The following is a 20,239-nucleotide window of genomic DNA, read 5'->3' on the forward strand; positions in this document are numbered from 1 at the left end:
TCATTAAGAGATCAAAAGGTGAGGGATTGGGGGGGGGGGGGGGGGGGGGGGGGGGGGGGGGGAGGGCGTGTTTTGTGCATTGTTGCAAAGGGATGTACGGCGTCGAGGAAAATCTCTTCGAGAGTGATGAAAGAGTTATGTACAGTGTCCTTTAATATCTAGATTCGATAATCGTTGGGAGGCATTTTAAGACGTCACGTTGAGACATTATGAATCAAAGATAATCCAAAGTTGGAGGATTGGTCAATTTGGATTGGATCCATGTGAAAGTGGGCAACTAGATGTTGAAGGGTTAGATCCAGGCCATGTTCGAAACAATTGTCTCCTAAGTCGACGTTTTGTGGTGATAGAGCAGTGACTTTGTATGTTAATGATGGTATTTGTGGAGAAGACATAAATTTATATGTTTGACTTAGTTGTATCACGGAGACTTAAGAATTTTTTTTTAGTATTGAAACTTAAGAACATTTATATATACGATGTTTAAGATCATTTAAAATAAAAAAAACAAATAGGAAAGTCTTTACAACTTTTATGGCTCCAAAACTTTCTCAAGAGACTTGACAACTTTTATTATATATAAGATATTGAGCTTAAATTTTATGTGAGTGTAGTTGGTTAGGTTGCAACTTGCAACCCTCCGCAAAACATACTCTGATTGGTTACTAATCAAGTTGAAGCAGAGGAAAAACCTAATTTTATTAAACATATTTCACTTTATAATATTGTTATTATAGTTAGAAATAATTGTTAATCCTTTCACTTCTTAATTTATACCAGTTATCATCTTGTGATTCTTCTTTAAATGACCGACTAGCATGATTTTAAATTGTCAAAAAAAAAAAAATGTTAAATCCTTATACTAGGGTTAAAACAGATACTAACCGTCTTTCAACTATTCTATTGCACTTAATTGTATAGTTATTTTAAATTATTTGGTTATCATTTTCTTTATAAAGTATATACCTCAAATCAAACATAAGATTTCATTTATATTGTTCCTGATAGTGGAATTAAAAATAGTTTAAAAGAATAACATAATTAAAAGATTAAATATCAACCCAAAATCACCTATCCTCTTTATATATAAGTATAGATTTATCTTGTAATCTATTTCCTATAGTATCCTAAGAAAAAAAATCATTTCTTTACAATAAAAAAAATTATTGCTTTCAAATAAAAGTTCAACACCAACAGTTCTTTACATTGAAATGCAACTTAAAACGCACATGATAAATACACATATCAACATAAGATGAGGTTAATTAATATCAAATGTAGGGCAAAAGAAACTTTACAAGCCAAAGTAACTCATCTATAGGTCTAGGTTCAAAACAACTTGTCAATCAATCACTACTACAAACATAAGGCTCAAAAAGTTTAATACATGGATTTGGATCGTACTGCATAATATCCGCAGCACGTTCAAACTCTTCTCTGAGAACTTTGATGCTGCGTTTATCTACCACTCGACCCAAATCATGAGATGTTTCAAAAGGATCCTCTATACATATCAAGTGGCGATCATTACCAATCCTTCTTGTCCAATCCTTATCTCGCTTGCTACAACAATAAGAAAAAACTAATAATAACTAATGGAAGTTTTGAGAGGGTTGTGATTACAAAAAATGATAAATAGTAAATTCTCTTACCTGATTGTGCTTCCTGTGCGTACAGATATAACGGAATTTGCATAATCATGACAGTATGCCCAATAAAAGAAAAAGCCCCACACAAGATGAGCAATGGTGTCTTTGTTATGTCGTCCAAAATGACCAAGTTTTTCAACTTGGTCAAAGAACGCACAATCAACATTGTCCACCCTAACAGAGTATGTTGGATTCATCCCCTGTACAAGGAAATAACATTTAATCAATACATTCGTGTATTTAAATTACAGAGTTAGGTATGTTAAGCACAAACACTATTCAAGTGAAATGATTAGTGAGGAAGAATTAACCTAGCTTGCTTAAAAGTATTGCATAGATGCTATTATTGTCATATTATATTACCCATACCAGTAGTAAGTATGAAAGCTTTCACCAAATATAAAACTAAGAGCTAAAACTTTACCATTTCCAAATCCTACATGCATACATGATTCATATGTAGTTATAGTAAGTGGTTTCCTTAGAGTTGATCCTATGACTAAAAAGTTATGTTCAAAAACAATTCTAGGGATTAATATAACACAAAATTGTTAGTGCTAAAGGAAAAGAAGCTCAACAAAATTAGTTAATTTGATTTTCACTTTCTATAATGAATGGAAACAATAGTTGGTGTTCAGATCAAAATGAAGGATATTTCTAAAACATACATAGCACAAATAATGAGGCAGTGGCAAGGTTATGTCTAGATATTTACACACCTGTAAACATGGAAGGATAGCAGGTCGTTGTTGTTGTAAAAAATGAACGCACATCAAAACATACCTGAAATTAGAATTGCACAGGTTACATTTACAACGTAAAATGTATACCACATTCATGCTGTCATGCACACTCCAATCATGTCAATCATTTTACAAACAAACAAAAAAAATCGATACAAGTAGCATTAGAAAAGAACTTACGCATAGCTGGATAAGGTCCCATGGTAAGTTTCATTGACTCCTCTTGACTTCGCCCAATGTTTTATGATAAAAGCCAGCTGCCGTAACCTTGGATCAATGTTTGCATAATCTCGAAGAAGCTTTGTATTTACAACAGCCAGAAGATTGTTGATGCATATATCACAAGAGATTCCTGTAACCGGATCCATGAGCTTTACAATAGGAACCCTTGCTCGTGTCAATGCCTGTACACAATCTCAGGGTAAGGATTCTGAAGAAATTCCCATTTCATTTTAATTAATTCAAATGAATATATCTATGAATAGCCTAGAAGCAGTCAACTTCCACCAAGAAAAATCAAAAGTCAGTTATTGGTACTTCATTTCAGATTCCTAATTTATTAATCATCTTCCATTTCTTGTCTTTTTTTCTCTTTTTTTCTGTTTTTTTCTACTCTTCATATGCCATTGTATTTCTATCTCAATATTCCTTTTCACATTCTTTCTTGCATGTATGAAAATAATTATTGGAGGCCATCCTGACATTTTTCAATCATTTTGTCCTTATCTTAATCTGCTTCTTTTTTTCATATGTACGTTATTTCTTATTCATAGAGGCACCATAGGCGTTTAAACATCTAGCCATAAGAAAGGGCACATCTTACAACAGGTGTTAGGATTGCGCACAAACCTTATTTAACAACGATGGTCAACGACTAAAATTAGCAAAACAATAAATTCCTCCAGACATAAATGAACAATAAACAATTAGAAAACAAAGCAATCATCAGATGAAGGATACACTGTTGTATATAATAGATGAACACAGTCAAAAATTTCAGGGCTTCAGTTTTTACTTTTCAGTTTTCAAGGCTGAAAAACAGACAAGAAAACCAGTTGCTATCATTAAAAAGTGGGGGAAATAGCACATGTGTTACTCCTGAGGTAAACCCTTTATATGTAAGCCACACATTACAAACTATTGAATACTGCAAAAGCAAACACCACACTGTCCTATACTTTGTCAAAAATAACTAAGAATACAATTTTTACCATAGTTTTTTTAAAGAAATACACAATTAAGCAGTTTTCTAGGGTTTAATAAAACTCAGACAATGACTACATCAGAGTTAGGGGGATATCTTCATTGTCTATGCAGAGAGTAGCAAGCTTCATTTCCAGGATGTTCCTTTATTGTGTCCAGGATTCTTTTAATCTTTTAGTTTCTTCTCCAATTATATCTTATTCTCCACTTTACCTTTGAAAGTTTAAAAATCAATTAAGGAATGTCATGTGAAATTTTAATGATATGTAGGCCCTAAAGTCAATGGTAATTTTTTATTTTTGATAAACAAGTAAATGGTAATCAATTGGTTGATGTACGTCATTCAATGGAGCTTGACAATAAATATTTGTTCTTCATAATGAGACTCCAGCATTTATATAAATAGAGAGATAGGATAGAGGCAGCTCAGAGAGTTCTTCATCCAACAACCTCTTTACATTTTATCCTTTTTCCTATCCATGAATCTAATTCTTCCAAATCTTATTTTCCAAAAAAAAAAAAAACTATATCATGATTTTCAGCAAATAAATTTCTTCTTCTATGCAAAGCAGGAAGATATCACTCTTCAAATCCGCACACCTTTGCCATCTTCAACCTTCTGCAGCATCTCAAGTTATCAACGTTTCATTACTTTGAATAGCAAAGTAATTGATTTTACCATTGGAAAAAATATATCCCAGAAGTAGGGACATAGTTAAAGGAAGATTGCAAACATAGTGAACAACGGATCAATGAACAACAAACAAGATGGCTAAAATCAAGATATTACTTGGGATCAAATAGGGAACTCAAGATAATAACCCGTAAGTCATTCTTGAAGTCACAGTATCACACAACAAACCCTACATTTAACTTAAACTTCAAAATCATATGGAAGTCAAATTGACGTTGGGCAAATACAAAACACCAAGTATTTCACTAGTGCCACCAGCAACAGCAGTAGTACCACTAACAAAACAGCTGAGCTTGGGTTTGCTGCACCCCTTTCAGAGACAAATTTGGTGCAGCAAACAGAACAGGGGACAGCCTTCAACTGAACAGTACCAAATAATTGGAAACTGCAAATAATACAGAAGCAGAGAAACCAAGCACCAGAAAATCAATTTGTAGCAGAAAACTCAAACTAGACAAAGAACTCAAACCAGATGAATGCTTGAACTAGAAAACCGAAGTAGAAGAGGAACCCGCAAAAATAATTTGAAGGACGCCAGTCCACAAAGAACGGTTGAGCTGATGCTTTGATAGAAAGAGAATGCCCACAATATGTTGGGATATATTGCATAGTTGAAGAAATCAGGTCTCAAACAGGGTATTGGGTGAAGCTAAAAATCAGATATTTCAACTAGGTAGATTGCATGATCCCATTGATTATACTAGCTTAGCCTATGATCCCACACAATCACGCCAAAACGAGTTTCATAGCATGATTAAGATTGCTAGGGATAGTAATCATCATAAAACTACAAAACAGTACAAGTAAGACCATGATTTAACTACCATGCTAACGAAAACCCAAACAAGGCAGTGGAATAATAAATGCCTACCAAATAGAGATTATTCTTCCAGCATCCAAGTAAAAGTATATATGAAAATAAATGCAAACCAAAGATATATATGAAAACAATTTAAGAGGGAATATAAATGATCTCACCTGAACATTCTGCAGGTTATCTGATTGCAAAATATCAGCCAATTTCATTATAATCTTAGACTTGTCCACATCAGCGTCTTGTATAGCAAGGCAAACATCAATGTCGCTTTTAGAAACACCAAAAGAACTAGCACATGATCCATAGAGATAAAGCCGAGCCATTGGCCACTCCTTGCAAACTAACTTCTCCAATAACCCTAACAATTGATTCTGCTTCAGTTTTTCTTCTTCTGGTGGTATTAAGGACTCATATATTGAAAGGAAAGGAACACTAAAACTATCTATGTCCCTGCGGCACATCATTTGTCTTTTAAATGTTCTTGCACGCTGACTTAGCAATTGATTTCCTCTTGAGTCTGAAGATCTACCATCCTGGTAATTAATGCTATAAGTAACCTTCATACTAAAGATTCCAATTCATTTATAAGGAGAGAGATAAATAAAAACCATATGAACTTCATAATTTGATTATTGACATCTAAGGGTCAGTTTGGGAGGAGGATTTTGGAGGGTAGGTCTATATTTTAATATATATTTGAGATTTTATTTTTTTTTGACAATCTATATATTTGAGATTTTAATGTATTGAAAAAATATCATGATATATGATCATATAACAAGAGTTTAAATTTTATACACCAGCAGTGTGAATTTATTTTACGCATGCATGCAATAATATGATGCCACGTCAATTAATGAGTATGAGAACTCATTTTTTTTAAACCACGTTAAATGACGTGCCAACACATCATTCAAATTTCAATGTGTGTGTAACATGGAAAATGCTTAATAAAGTGACAAAAATCAACCTGACAGTTTCCCAAATGAAATTTTAATGCTACTCAATCCCAAGTTTGACCAAAACTTACACCCATGACTCCTTTATATTCGGCCAAAGCGAGTTTCTATTGGAGGAAGGCAATTCGTGAAGCATTTGAGACAAAACTGCTTGCGATAAACAGCAGTTCTTGTGTAACGTATAACAATTCAAACATTTCACAGCTTGCTTAATGTGGTGCCACATCAATCAATGCATATGAGAACCCATTTGTTTTCAAACACGTTAAATGAATGCATGTGTAAGATATAACAATTCAAATTCAAACACATTCAAAGAAACATTTCATAGCTTGCGTAATTTCGAAAAGAAAAACAAACCCTCCCCTCCCCTCCCCCTCCAAAAACCCCCTCCCAAACAGACCCTAAAACAAACAAAAAAACATAACCATAGTATTGACATTGACAATATTGACAAATAACAAGTAACTCCAAATAGTATAATGAAATTGAAAATCAGTATATAACTTAATTCTCAAATATGATTGACAAATCCATAAATTCAATAAATAAATATTTAAGCATTAACCTTCTCCTTCGGACCACGTCGTTTCATGGAGTTACCACTCTTCTCATCTATCTCATCCTCAAGCAACAACGAATCAGCTAACCGTTCTCCAACCGCATCAACATCATCATAACCCGAACGAAGATTACTCCCAGAAGGTGGACCAGGATGATCAAGCTGATCAGGTAGCCTCAACTCATGACCCACATTGCCCCTATCACCAATCCCTAATCTCACATTCCTACCACCACCCAATTCACCATCACCCTTATTGTTCCCAAATCCAGGTGGTGGTGGAACCCTAATTTGTTCAGTTAACCTAAAATCACCAATAACACCTCTTTTTTCAATTTTATTCCTATCAACAAATCCATTGGTAGAAACATCATGGGAAGTAGCAGCAGCATAAGAAACTGTTGGTAAAGAACCAAACTGTAACTTTAATTCCTGTTGTTGATGTTGATGCTGTTGCTGCTGAATGAAACCATTGTTGTTGTTGCTTTGAATTGGAAACCCTAATCTTCGTAGATCTTCAGTGAGTGAAGCACCGTTAGCGTTGGTGAAGTTGGAGTAATGAGTTTCCGGTACCCGTTGAAGTGGAAACGGGTTATGGGTTAACCCGAATACGTGAGGAGAAGGTGTGTGGGACCATGGTGGAAGATGCTGATGATGCTGGTGGTGGTTGTGATGAGGGTGATGATTGGGATGATCGTGACCGTTGGTTGGAATAGTGGGACCCATCATGGCAACGGCGGGATCGATGATGGGAGATTGTTGAGTAGTTGAGGATTGAGAAGGGTGAGGATTAGGGCGGGGTTTTTGAAGAAGAGAGAGAAGAAAATCGCCGCCGTTAGGTTGTGGCGGAGGGAAGTTACTTCCACCACCGCCGTTCATGGCGGCGATGATGAGGTGGCAGTGAGTGTTGTTGTTGGAGTTTGAGTGTGAGAGAGAGAGAGAACAGAGAACTTTGAATTGAAGACTTAGCACATAAGAAAGGAAAGTGATTAAATTTATAAGAATTTTAGTTTAGGAAGTTTAATTTGGAATTTGGATCGAATCGAGATTTGAGGAGTTTATGGATTTGAATCTTGAAGTGTGAGTAATCAAAATATTTAATTGTGATATTAAAAAATAAAAAATTTGAGTAGAAAAAAGAAAAATTGATTAAGTTAGATTGGTGTCATGCTGTGCATCAGTTTTATGCTACAAGAATATTCCAATATCTAAGGTTCCTGAATTTTTCTCTTATCAAAGTACAATCGTGGGGGACACTTTACTCAATTTGGGATCCAAAGGAAAAGTAGAGATATTTGATGATTTCATTTTCTGTTTTAGGAGGTACAGTTAGCATGGTGACATCAAAAGATATCAAATGGTACAGTTTTTTCTTTGATTGAAATGGCCAGATAAATACTTCTACATTAATAAGGAACTGCAGATTTCTTGACCAAAAAAAATAATAAAAGGAACTGCAGATTTTATTTTTAGTTTTTTTTACACTCAAACTCCAACAACAACACTCACTGCCAGTGTGAAATGTATTTTTTTTTAAGGTTATATATGTATTTAGTACTTATAAAAAAAATATATATATATTGTGGTGTCCGGTCGAACCTTAGACCTTGCATATATTATGCATTGTCCATACCAACTGAGCTAATCTCACAAGGACTTTTTATGTTTAGTCTTTAAATTTTTTTATTTATTTTTAGTCCTTATTTGTATTTTATAGAGTCTATTTTAGGAAGAAAAAAAAATCATTTTTGGCAATAAGTTTTCAAAATATGGATTATTCTTACAATGGAGAACCAAAAGTAACATTAAAAATTTTATAGGGACTAAACTTAAAAACTAATGGTTTTGTAAGGGCTAAAAATATATTTAATCTTTTTTATAGTTTTTTCTTGACAAAATTGTTTATTCTCAATGCCAATGAGGTCATGGAAGATGTTAGGCTTTTGAAAAAACACTTGCTTCTTTTTAAGGTTAATTTTTATAAGCCCTTTGATTTAGTAGATTGGTACTACCTTGATGTAGTCATGGAAAAATAAATTTTTCTACCTTGAGGAGAAAGTGGATTATCGAATGCAAGGCTTAAATATTATGATCAATGCACTAGTGGAGATTGGTCTTTTTACAGGCTATAAGGCAGGCATTTCTAATATGGTTTCCATCACCGACCTTCAATTCGCTGATGATATTTTTTTAGTTGGTGTAAAAAGTTGAACTAATATTAGACCTCTAAAATTTTTACTTCTTCTCTTTGAGGCGTCGTTGGGCCTTAAGGTGAATTTTCATAAAAGTATGCTAGTTGGTATTAATATCCGTGATTCTTGGCTAGCATAGCCATGTTATGTCCTAAATTATAAAATGGGCCGCCAGTCCCTTTATTTATTTGGGACTACCAATTGATGGTGACTCTCACAAGTTAAATTTTTTGTGTCCTTTGCTTGATCGTATTAAATCAAGGTTAACGGGTTGGAAGAGTAGAAACCTCTCTTTATGTGGTTGTTTGATTCTTCTAAAATATGTCTTGTCCTCTCTTTCGATCTACTTTATTTCCTTCTTCAAAGCTCCCTTGGGTATCATTTCCTCTATTGAATCTATTTTAAATTGTTTCTTTGGGTTGGGGTGAGGAAGTTAGGAAAAGTTCATCGATAAATTGGGATACTATTTGTTCTAATATAAGCCGAAAGGAGGGTCGAGGGTTCGGAGGATGAGGAAATTTAATTTGGCGTTACTTTATAACTGGTGCTGGAGGATGAAGGTTAAGACTAGTAGTTTGTGGCATAAAATTTTAGTCGCTGGATATCACGAGTTAGGATGGTGTCTCGCGGATAAGGGCAGACTAAACACAGTTTGGTGGACTAATTTGATTTGTGTTAAACAATGGGTCGGTGTGGGAGTAGGTCATTGGTTTGGAGATAATATTGGGTGGGAGGTAGGAGATGGTTTCCAAACTTTATTTTGGTAGGATCAGTGGATTTATAGGGTGGTGTTGAAGAGTATATTTAGTCGCCTTTTTTATTTAGCTGTTAATAAAATGACAATAGTGTCTGAAATGTATTCTCTTGGATGGGGAGAAAAAGGTGAAGCGTGGAAGTGAAAACGTTGATTGTTAGCTTAGGAAGAAGAGCAGGTTAGGGAGTGTAGTGATATTTTAACAAATATTGTTTTGCAATCTAATATTTCTGACATGTGGCTTTTGCAATCTAATATTCCTGACATGATGTCGTCAGTTAACGTCTTGGCAGCTGAACACTCTAATGCAATTTATTAGTCGAGTCAAAGTTGACTTCTCGTAAAAGAGGCTAAACGTAGGGGAGCACATTTGTTAGTTTTTTTAATTGGAGCCTAAATTGCAACTTTTTGAAAGCTATGAGGTCAAAAATGTATTTAAGCATACAGTTTTTTGTTTTCAACATTAAAATCAAGTTAAAACATTAAAACACAACATATTTCCAGCAATGTTTCTAGCGGTGTTTTTAAATTTCATCCAACTATACCATTTTATTATCATCTAACAACGTTCCCATCAACATAAACCAAATTTAAAAGGGCAAAAAGTTATACTATTATGTCAAAAATGAAAAATACTAAGATTTTATCATTCTATAAAAATTCAAGGAACAGAGATACCTCTTGTGAGAGTCGTTTGGGGTGGAGCGACTGGTGAAAGTTTAACTTGGGAGCTGGAGAGTAAGATGCGGGAGTCGTATCCGGAGTTGTTCGCTTGAGGTAAGATTTCGAGGACGAAATTCTGTAATTTGGGGAGAGTTGTAACGCCCTAGTTATTTATTTAATTATTTTATTATGTGGAGTATATATATATATATATATTATTATATATGATGTTTGATGATTTATGCGGAGTATATATATATGCATATATTTGTATATATGTGATTTTTGGATGTTTTATGTGGTGTATTATTTTATTATATGGTTTATTTAATAATAATTAAAATAAGTATAAAATAGTAATTATTTTGAGGTTTGGGGAATTAATAATAGTTAATGGAAATTATGGGGGGTTAAGTATAATTATAAGGGAGTTACATTTTGGTGGGAGGTTAATACAGAGAAGTTAGAATTAGTTTTACGTAGAAGCAGTTTTTGGGAGAAAACAAGAGAGAACCAAGGAGGAACCAAGAGTGGACTTTTGCTGCACATTTCTTCTGCAATTTTAAGGTAAGGGTGGGATTTACTTCAAGAATGTAGTTATTGAATTCTGATTTTGTGTTTAACAGAGTTTTGGTGAGAATTTGGGAAATTGGGTTTTTATGATAAAATGATGATTTTGAAGTTGTAAGCATGATTTTGGGGTTAGAATTAGTTTCTGGTTGCATAGAACACTTAATTATGTATTTGTAAACTGATTTGGGGAGTGATTGGAAGAAAAATGAGATTTTTGGGTAAAACCAGTTTTCTGCCCGTACAGAGGTTCATCGTTCGCCTCGCGAGTAGCTGTGCTCGCCATGGCGAGTGAGCAACTTCATAGCTCGCCTCGCGAGCAATCCAACTCGCCATGGCGAGTAGCCCATATCAAAACTTGATTTTTGAAAAGTTGTTATAAGATGTTTTGGGGATGGTTTAAGGTACCTGGATGATTTTAATGATGAATGGTGAAAGTTTTGGATTAAAAAGATGAATAGGGAACTTAGAAATGGGATTTGAGTGAGAAAATGTCACTTTTCCCGAGAGTACCTGATTTTCACTCGCCTTGAACTCGCCACGGCGAGCTACTGTTTTTGTGAACTCGCCATGGCGAGCAGGTGTGCTCGCGAGGCGAGTTGCACAGTTCCTGAGTGCTAACTTGCTTGTATGATTAGTAGTGGTTTGAGGTTGTTGGATTTGAGCATAGTTATATTTAATTGTGCATTATTATGGATTGATGAATTGCTGGTTGTTGTTATTGCTGATGGCTATGATGTATGATTATTTATTAAACCATACATGTTGTATTAATTGAAGTCACATGGAGTTGCATTGCATGGTCAGTTGTATGTAGATATACACAAGTAGGTCCATTGCATATGCATAAAACAGCGGTGAGGGCTTCGGTCCTGGAGTACTAGTTGCTCAACAGCGGTGAGAGCTTCGGTCCTGATGAATGCTTTAACCATTCAAAAGCGGTGAGGGCTTCGGTCCTGATTGGTACCACATGCATAATGCATTTCATTAAGAAGTCTAAGATGGTGTCTTAGCAGTGGTCATGTCATTTGCATGAGTCTTGGTTGTTGTTCGGTTTTATCTGATGTTGATGTTGAATATACATTTATTTATATATATTCATTGTGACCTTGATGTGTTGTTGATGTTATTGGTAATATGTACATTGTATACATACTTGCTAAATGGATTATTATGGTGATGTTGTTGTGGCTTGTGAATTAAATATTGATAATTGCAAGATTAATATGTTTGAAGTAATAGGGTGTTAGATTCATTTGATGATTTTAATATCTATATTTATTGTTGTGAATCTCACCCCTTCTGCTTGAAAACGTTGCCCTTCCTATGGGTAACTTGCAGGTGATCCTGAGTAGTTGGTGGTGGCTCATTGTCATGTCTAGGGCTCTGATACGTGGGATGAGAATATTTATATTATTTTATTGTTGTTTTCCTCCTATGTATCAAATTTTGGAACTTGATGATGTGGCCCTTTGTTGGTTGACTTTTGTTGTTTAGGCTTAATGCCAGGATATTGTTGGAGATTTACATCGTTGTGGTTGTTATTGAAATGCAAAACTTTCCGCTGCATTATTTTGAAGTTATGACTGATGTTGAATTAAATAGTTTTATTTTCTATTTAAGAATTTTGAATTTGCAATGTAGCATGCCCGTTTGGTGAAATACTCTGATGTTTATATGCTATTTTATTGCTTTTGGGTAACGGGGTGTTACAGGAAGCACAACAGCTCTTTATTAGCTTGCTCTCCAAGGGATTCAGCTCTATAAATAGAAGAGGACATTGAAGGAGAAATGCAAGAGTTTGAAATACAAAGCATTTATCTCTCTCAAAAGCAAAAGCTATCAATCTCTTCAACATCTCTCGACAATCATCTTTTCTCATCGAGAACATATTTCTAAGTTTGTACAAGGATAGTTTGTTTGACATATAAAGTTCCAAACAACATCCTACACATCTTTTGTTTGAGACGCTAGATCCAAACAACATCTTTCTTACTTTTGTTTGAGACATTCGATCCAAACAAATCACCTTACAAAGAGATAACTAGATCTCAAGTCTATTGGGCTTAATAGTTTGAGATATGAAGAGTTCCAACCTTTCTTGTGCGAAAACAAAGAATTGTAGAAGCCTGCTGAGGTTGATAATACAATGGTTACGGACTGATCTGGTGTGATCAAGACCTTATAGTGTTGGTTAGAAGTTTCTACCAACTGCATACTATAGTGGATAATCTCACACGAAGTGTGGGGACTGGAAGTAGCTGGGTTTGGTGAACCAGGATAACTCTCCTGTGTTATTCTCTCTCTCTCTCTCTCTCTCTTACTTGTACACACTAAACACACACATTATCACAAAGCTTTAATATTCACCTCCAGAACATTCTGGTCCTAATTAATCTCAACCATATTAATCCAGAGTTCTCTGGTCCTAACTTAACTTATATTATTTTGATAAATTAAACTGCCTCCAGAACATTCTGGTCCAAGATAAAACAATTGCTTAATACTTAACTAAAAGTTTAAAATCCAGTTTATTATTGTTTTACCATTCTACACTTATCTCTTTCCAGAACGTTCTGGTACTTTATACATCAAGTTATTATTTATCTGTTCAACTAATATTTACCAAGACTCTTCTTGAGTACATAAAATCTATTTTAAGTTTTCAGGAATAATTTTAAAAGGGTCACAATTCAAACCCCCCATTTTCTTGTGACATTTATTGCTACTTCAATTGGCATCAAAGCACAGTCTCTAAAGAAGTAAAAGCATTTAACACGTGCTAGAGGAAAAGATTCAGGAAGAAGCAATGTCTTACATACCATAAGGTCTTTCATGCACAAAACCACCATTGTTCAATGGAAAGAATTATTACTTCTGGAAAGGAAAGATGGAATTATTCCTAAAGTCTCAAGATGTAGATATGTGGAAAGTTATCACTGAAGGTAACTTTGTACCACAAACCACTAATGCAACCACATCAATAGTGACTATCAAACCTGAGGCATCATGGACTGATGCAGATAAAAAGATGGTACTCTTAAACTCTAAAGCTCAACTCTTTTTACAATGTTCACTAACCATGGAAGAAAGTGAAAGAATTTATGAATGCACTACGGCAAAAGAAATTTGGGATACGTTAAAAATTCATCATGAAGGAACCAGCCATGTTAAAGAAACAAGGATAGATATTGGCGTACGAAAATTTGAAATTTTTGAAATGAGTGATGAAGAAAACATTGATGAAATGTATTCACGATTCACTTCTATAGTGAATGAGTTAAGGTCATTGGGAAAAATATACTCCTCTCATGACAGAATTAGAAAAATATTAAGATGTCTCCCAAACACATGGAGACCTATGGTTACAGCAATCACTCAAGTCAAAGATCTAAATTCCTTGGCTTTAGAGGATCTTATTGGAACGCTTAGAGCTCATGAAATTCTACTCCAAAAAGATAAACTGGTGACAAAGGGAAAAATGGTTGCTCTCAAAGCATCCCAAACCACTCAAGATAATACTGAAGAAACACTTGCACAAACAAAAGAAACAGAAGAAGAACAAATTGTTCAAGAAGAGGCAAAAACTGAACTAGCACTCATCACAAAGAAAATTCAAAGACCTATGGTTACAGCAATCACTCAAGCCAAAGATCTAAATTCCTTGACTTTATAGGATCTTATTGGAACGCTTAGAGCTCATGAAATTCTACTCCAAGAAGATAAACTGGTGAAAAAGGGAAAAATGGTTGCTCTCAAAGCATCCCAAACCACTCAAGATAATACTGAAGAAACACTTGCACAAACAGAAGAAACAGAAGAAGAACAAATTGTTCAAGAAGAGGCAGAAACTGAACTAGCACTCATCACAAAGAAAATTCAAAGAATGATCAAAAGAAGAGAACAAATAAAAAGATACTTCCCAAACAAAAGAGACAACTCGAAAAAAGAAGTTGATAAAAGCCAAGTAACCTGCTATGGATGCAACAAGCAAGGTCACTACAAAAATGAATGCCCACAAAACAAAAAGAAGACTCCTTACAAAAGAACTGCATTAATGACGTGGGACGAACTTGATGAACCACAAGCTGAAGAAGATGAGGAAGCAAATATATGTCTAATGGCAAACTCAGACAATGAAGAGGTAATTCTTTTTGACAAACCTTCTTTAAATAAAGAACTAGAAAACACAATAGATAATCTTTTATCTGACTCAAACTTTTTAACTAATAAATGTTATTCTCTACAAAAAGAAGTTAAAGACTTTAAAGAAGAAAAAGAGAAACTTCAAACTCTGAACAATGATCAAAAGAAAATTATTCAAAGTTTGCAAGACTCATATTTTCAAGCAGCTGAAAAATTAAAAGATTTTAGCAAAAATCAATCTCCTTTGAAACCTAAAGATGAAAACATTTTACTTAAAAACGAGATCAAAAATTTGAGAAATGACCTAACTACTTTTATAAGATCAACCGAAACTTTTCAAAAAATTATAGGATCTCAAATAGAAATAGGCAATAATGCCGGATTAGGATTTGATAGCTCTAAACATCAAATCTACGAAAACACTCTTATACCTAAGAAAGAAAAGTTAAGATGCTCATTTTGCAAAAGAGATGGACACAATGAATTTTCTTGCTTTCATAGAAAAAGGATAACAGAAAACTCTCTAAAAACAGAACAGTCTCCTCAAAACAGAGAACGTTCTTTCATAAAATGTGTATATTGTAAAAGAAATGGTCATTTAGAAATAAACTGTTTTCTTAAGAAGAAAGATCTTGAGATTTTGAAAACTAACAATGAAGGACCCGCAGAATCTGGGGTACCTAAGACACCACTAACTCAAAATGCAGGACTCATCACAAAATGCAAGGAAAAAGCCATGGTATTTAGACAGTGGCTGCTCTAGACACATGACAGGTGACAAACACTGCTTTATCTCCCTTGTAAAAAAGGAAGGAGGAGCAGTAACCTTTGGTAACAACGACAAAGGTCAAATCAAAGGTAAAGGTATTATTGGTAAAAATGACTCTGCTAAAATAGAAGATGTTCAATATATTGAAGGATTAAAACATAACCTACTAAGCATAAGTCAATTATGCGACAGTGGTTTTGAAGTAATCTTTAAACCCAACATATGTGAAGTCAAACAAGTCTCTACTGGAAAATTTTTCTTCACTGGCTCTAGAAAGAAAAATCTTTATGTTTTATTCTTAGATGACATTCCAGCTGAAACTTGCTTTATGTCCATTGACAAAGATAAATGGATTTGGCATAAACGAGCTGGATATGTTAGCATGAAAACTATTTCAAAAATTTCACAACTAGACTTAGTAAAAGGTCTTCCAAAAATTAATTTTGATAAAGATAAAATATGTGAAGCATGTGTTCGAGGAAAACAAGTTAAAAGTAGTTTTAAATCAAATAACATTGTTTCTACTAAAAAACCTCTTGAGCTTCTTCACATAGATTTATTTGGACATGTTAGAACTGCAAGTCCTGCTGGAAAACAATATGGTTTTGTAATAGTCGATGACTTTTCCAGATACACATGGGTTTTGTTTTTAAAACACAAAGATGAAGCTTTTGAAGCTTTTAAAAAATTTTGCAAACTTGTTCAAAATGAAAAAGAATCAAACATTATCTCCGTAAGAAGTGATCGTGGAGGTGAATTTGAAAATTTATCATTCAAAACATTTTTTGATGAAAAAGGAATTTCACACAACTTTTCATGTGCTAGAACTCCTCAACAAAATGGAGTTGTTGAAAGAAAAAATCAAACTTTACAAGAAATGGCAAGAACAATGATTAATGAATCAAATGTTGAAAAATATTTTTGGGCTGGAGCTATTAACACTTCTTGCTATATTATAAATCGAGTTTCAATTAGAAAAATTCTCAACAAAACCCCTTATGAACTTTGGAAAAACAGAAAACCAAACATTTCTTATTTTCATATTTTTGGTTGTTTTTGTTATATTTTAAATGATAAAGAAAACCTAGGTAAATTTGATTCAAAATCAGATAAAGGAATCTTTTTAGGATATGCAACAAATTCCAAAGGTTATAGAATCTATAACTTAAAAAATCAAACCATGGAAATAAGCATGCATGTTGTTTTTGATGAGTTTGATGATTTAGTTACTAACAAAGAAGATGATGAGGAACCTATGAAAAATCAAGAAATTATAAGCAATATAGATCAAGCATCTTCATCTCAAACTCCTCCAAAAAGTTGGAAGATTGTTGGTGATCATCCTCCAGAACAAATCATTGGAAGTACATTTGATGGAATCAGGACAAGATTATCATTCAAAGACAACAACAACAACATGGCTATGATCTCACATATTGAACCAAAAAATATAAATGAAGCTATGTGCGAAGAATCATGGGTAAATGCCATGGAAGAAGAACTCTCTCAATTTGAGAGAAATCAGGTATGGAATGTAACGCCCTAGTTGTTTATTTAATTAATTTGATTTATGTGGTGTATATATATATTATTATATATGATGTTTGGTGATTTATGCGGAGTATATAGTGCATATAATTGCGTATATGTGATTTTTGGGTGATTTATGTGGTGTAATATTTTATTATATGGTTTATTTAATAATAATTAGAATAAGTATGAAATATTAATTATTTTGGTGTTTGGGGAATTAATTGGAGTTATTAGGAATTTGGGGGAGTTAAGTGTAATTAGGAGGGAGTTACTCTTAAGTGGGAAGTTAAGAAAATAGAAAGTGGGAGTCAGAAACAGTTTTACGTGAAACCAAGCCAAGGAAGAGAGAACCAGGAACAAGAGAGAAGAACCAAGAGTTGATCATTGCTGTGCTTTTCTTCTTCAATTTCTAAGGTAAGGGTGGGATTTACTTCAATAGTGTAGAATTTAAAGTCTGATTTTGAGTTTAACAGGTTTTGGTAAAAATTGGGAATTTTGGATTTTATGTTGAAATTGTAGTTTTTGGAGTTGTAAGCATGAATTTGATGTTAGAAATAGGTTCTAAGTGCATACAGAAAGTTAATTTGCATCTGTAAACTGATTTGGGGAGTGACTGGAAGAAAAATGGGATTTTGGGAAAAAACCAGTTTTCTGCCCGTACAGAAGTTCATCGCTCGCCTCGCGAGCAGATGTGCTCGCCATGGCGAGTGAGCAACTTCATAGCTCGCCTCGCGAGCAGACCAACTCGCCATGGCGAGTAAGCCCAGACAAAACTTGATTTTTTGAAAAGTTGTTATAAGATGTTTTGGGGATGGTTTAAGGTACCTAGATGATAATAAAGATGAATGGTGGAAGTTTTAGGTTAAAAAGATGAATAGGGAACTTAGAATTAGAGTTGGAGTGAGAAAATGTCACTTTTCCCGAGAGCACCTGATTTTCACTCGCCTCGAGTTCGCCTTGAACTCGCCATGGCGAGCTAGTGTTTTTGTGAACTCGCCATGGCGAGCAGATGTGCTCGCGAGGCGAGCTAGTGCAGTTTTGAGTGCAGTTTTGCTTGCTTGATTAATGAGGTTCGAGTGTTGTTGTTTAAGCATAATTATAATTAATTGTGCATCATTCTGAATGGTTGAATCTCTGTTGGATGTTGATTGATGATGAGGAATGCATTGTATGTTTTAATTGTTAATCATACATGTCGATTAAGTGGAGTCACATGGAGTTGCATTGCATGGTCAGTTGTATGTAGATATACACAAGTAGGTCCATTGCATATGCATAAAACAGCGGTGAGGGCTTCGGTCCTGGAGTACTAGTTGCTCAACAGCGGTGAGGGCTTCGGTCCTGATGAATGCTTTAACCATTCAAAAGCGGTGAGGGCCTCGGTCCTGATTGGTACCACATGCATAATTGCATTTCATTAAGAAGTCTAAGATGGTGTCTTAGCAGTGGTCATGTCATTTGCATGAGTCTTGGTTGTTGATTTCAGTTATTATCTGATAAATGATGTTGGTGTTGGATATGTGTTATATATTTATATACCTTGTGATTACGGTGTATTGTTGATGTTGTTGTTGCTTGTGACTTATACATATATATGTTTACAAGATAATGTGTTGTTGTTTAGGGTGTTAGATTCAATTGATGATTTTAATATCTATATTTATTGTTGTGAATCTCACCCCTTCTGCTTGAAAACGTTGCCCTTCCTATGGGTAACTTGCAGGTGATCCTGAGTAGTTGGTGGTGGCTCATTGTCGTGTCTAGGGCTCTGATACGTGGGATGGGAATACTTATAGTATTTTATTGTTGTTTTCCTCCTATGTATCAAATTTTGGAACTTGATGATGTGGCCCTTTGTTGGTTGACTTCTGTTGTTTAGGCTTAATGCCAGGATATTGTTGGAGATTTACATCGTTGTGGTTGTTATTGAAATGCAAAACTTTCCGCTGCATTATTTTGAAGTTATGACTGATGTTGAATTAAATAGTTTTATTTTCTATTTAAGAATTTTGAATTTGCAATGTAGCATGCCCGTTTGGTGAAATACTCTGATGTCTATATGCTATTTTATTGCTTTTGGGTAACGGGGTGTTACATGGAATCTTGTCTTAAAACCTCAAAACCATTCTATAATAGGTACAAGGTGGGTCTTCAGAAACAAATTAGATGAAGAAGGAAAAGTTGTCAGAAATAAAGCTAGATTAGTAGCACAAGGCTATAATCAACAAGAAGGTATTGACTATGATGAAACATTTGCTCCAATTGCCAGGTTAGAAGCAATGCGAATTCTTCTTGCATATGCATCTCATAAAAATATTAAACTCTTTCAAATGGATGTTAAAAGTGCCTTCTTAAACGGATTCTTAAATGAAGAAGTCTATGTGCACCAACCTCCTGGTTTTGAAAACTCTACCAAACCTAACCATGTGTTTAAACTCACAAAAGCTTTATATGGTTTAAAACAAGCTCCACGAGCTTGGTATGAAAGGTTAAGTACATTCTTACTCAAAAATAATATTTCTATAGGAAAAATTGATACAACACTTTTTAGAAAAGATAATAAATCAGACTTCTTAATCGTTCAAATTTATGTAGATGATATTATTTTTGGATCTACAAATGAACAAATGTGTGAAGAATTCTCTGGACTCATGCAAAGTGAATTTGAAATGAGTATGATGGGAGAATTAAGATTTTTTCTTGGTTTATAAATTAAACAAGAAACAAATGGAATATTTATTTGTCAAGAAAAATATATTAAAGATCTTCTCAAAAAATATAAAATGAATGAAGCCAAAGTTATGGCCACTCCCATGCATCCATCCTCTAGTCTAGATAAACACGAGAAAGGAAAAAATATTTCTGAAAAAGAATATAGGGGAATGATTGGTTCCCTTTTGTATTTAACTGCCAGTAGACCAGATATTGTCTTTGCAGTAGGTTTATGTGCACGTTTTCAAGCTTCTCCAAGAGAATCACATTTAA

General features: G+C 34.2%; 1 protein-coding gene across 1 annotated transcript; it reads right to left on the reverse strand.

The window, feature by feature from the left end:
• Positions 1-1,150: 1,150 nt before the first annotated feature.
• LOC25501002 (UTP:RNA uridylyltransferase 1) lies at positions 1,151-7,753 on the reverse strand. Its single transcript, XM_013589542.3, has 6 exons — positions 6,634-7,753; positions 5,268-5,639; positions 2,573-2,796; positions 2,369-2,432; positions 1,653-1,849; positions 1,151-1,563 (listed from the first exon to the last, which is right to left on the reverse strand). The coding sequence occupies exons 1-6, from the start codon at positions 7,504-7,506 to the stop codon at positions 1,347-1,349; spliced, it is 1,947 nt and encodes a 648-aa protein (XP_013444996.2). The 5' UTR covers positions 7,507-7,753; the 3' UTR covers positions 1,151-1,346.
• Positions 7,754-20,239: the final 12,486 nt, after the last annotated feature.

Source organism: Medicago truncatula, chromosome 8 (genome assembly GCF_003473485.1).
Source record: "Medicago truncatula cultivar Jemalong A17 chromosome 8, MtrunA17r5.0-ANR, whole genome shotgun sequence".
Classification (NCBI taxonomy): Eukaryota; Viridiplantae; Streptophyta; class Magnoliopsida; order Fabales; family Fabaceae; genus Medicago; species Medicago truncatula.

Coding starts and splice junctions, on each gene's coding strand:
- LOC25501002 (XM_013589542.3), bottom strand. CDS start 7,506: ATGAACGGCGGTGGTGGAAGTAACTTCCCTCCGCCACAACCTAACGGC. Junction 2,433..2,572: donor GGGACCTTATCCAGCTATGC/GTAAGTTCTTTT, acceptor TTCTAATTTCAG/GTATGTTTTGATGTGCGTTC. Junction 1,850..2,368: donor CTATCCTTCCATGTTTACAG/GTGTGTAAATAT, acceptor TTCCTTGTACAG/GGGATGAATCCAACATACTC.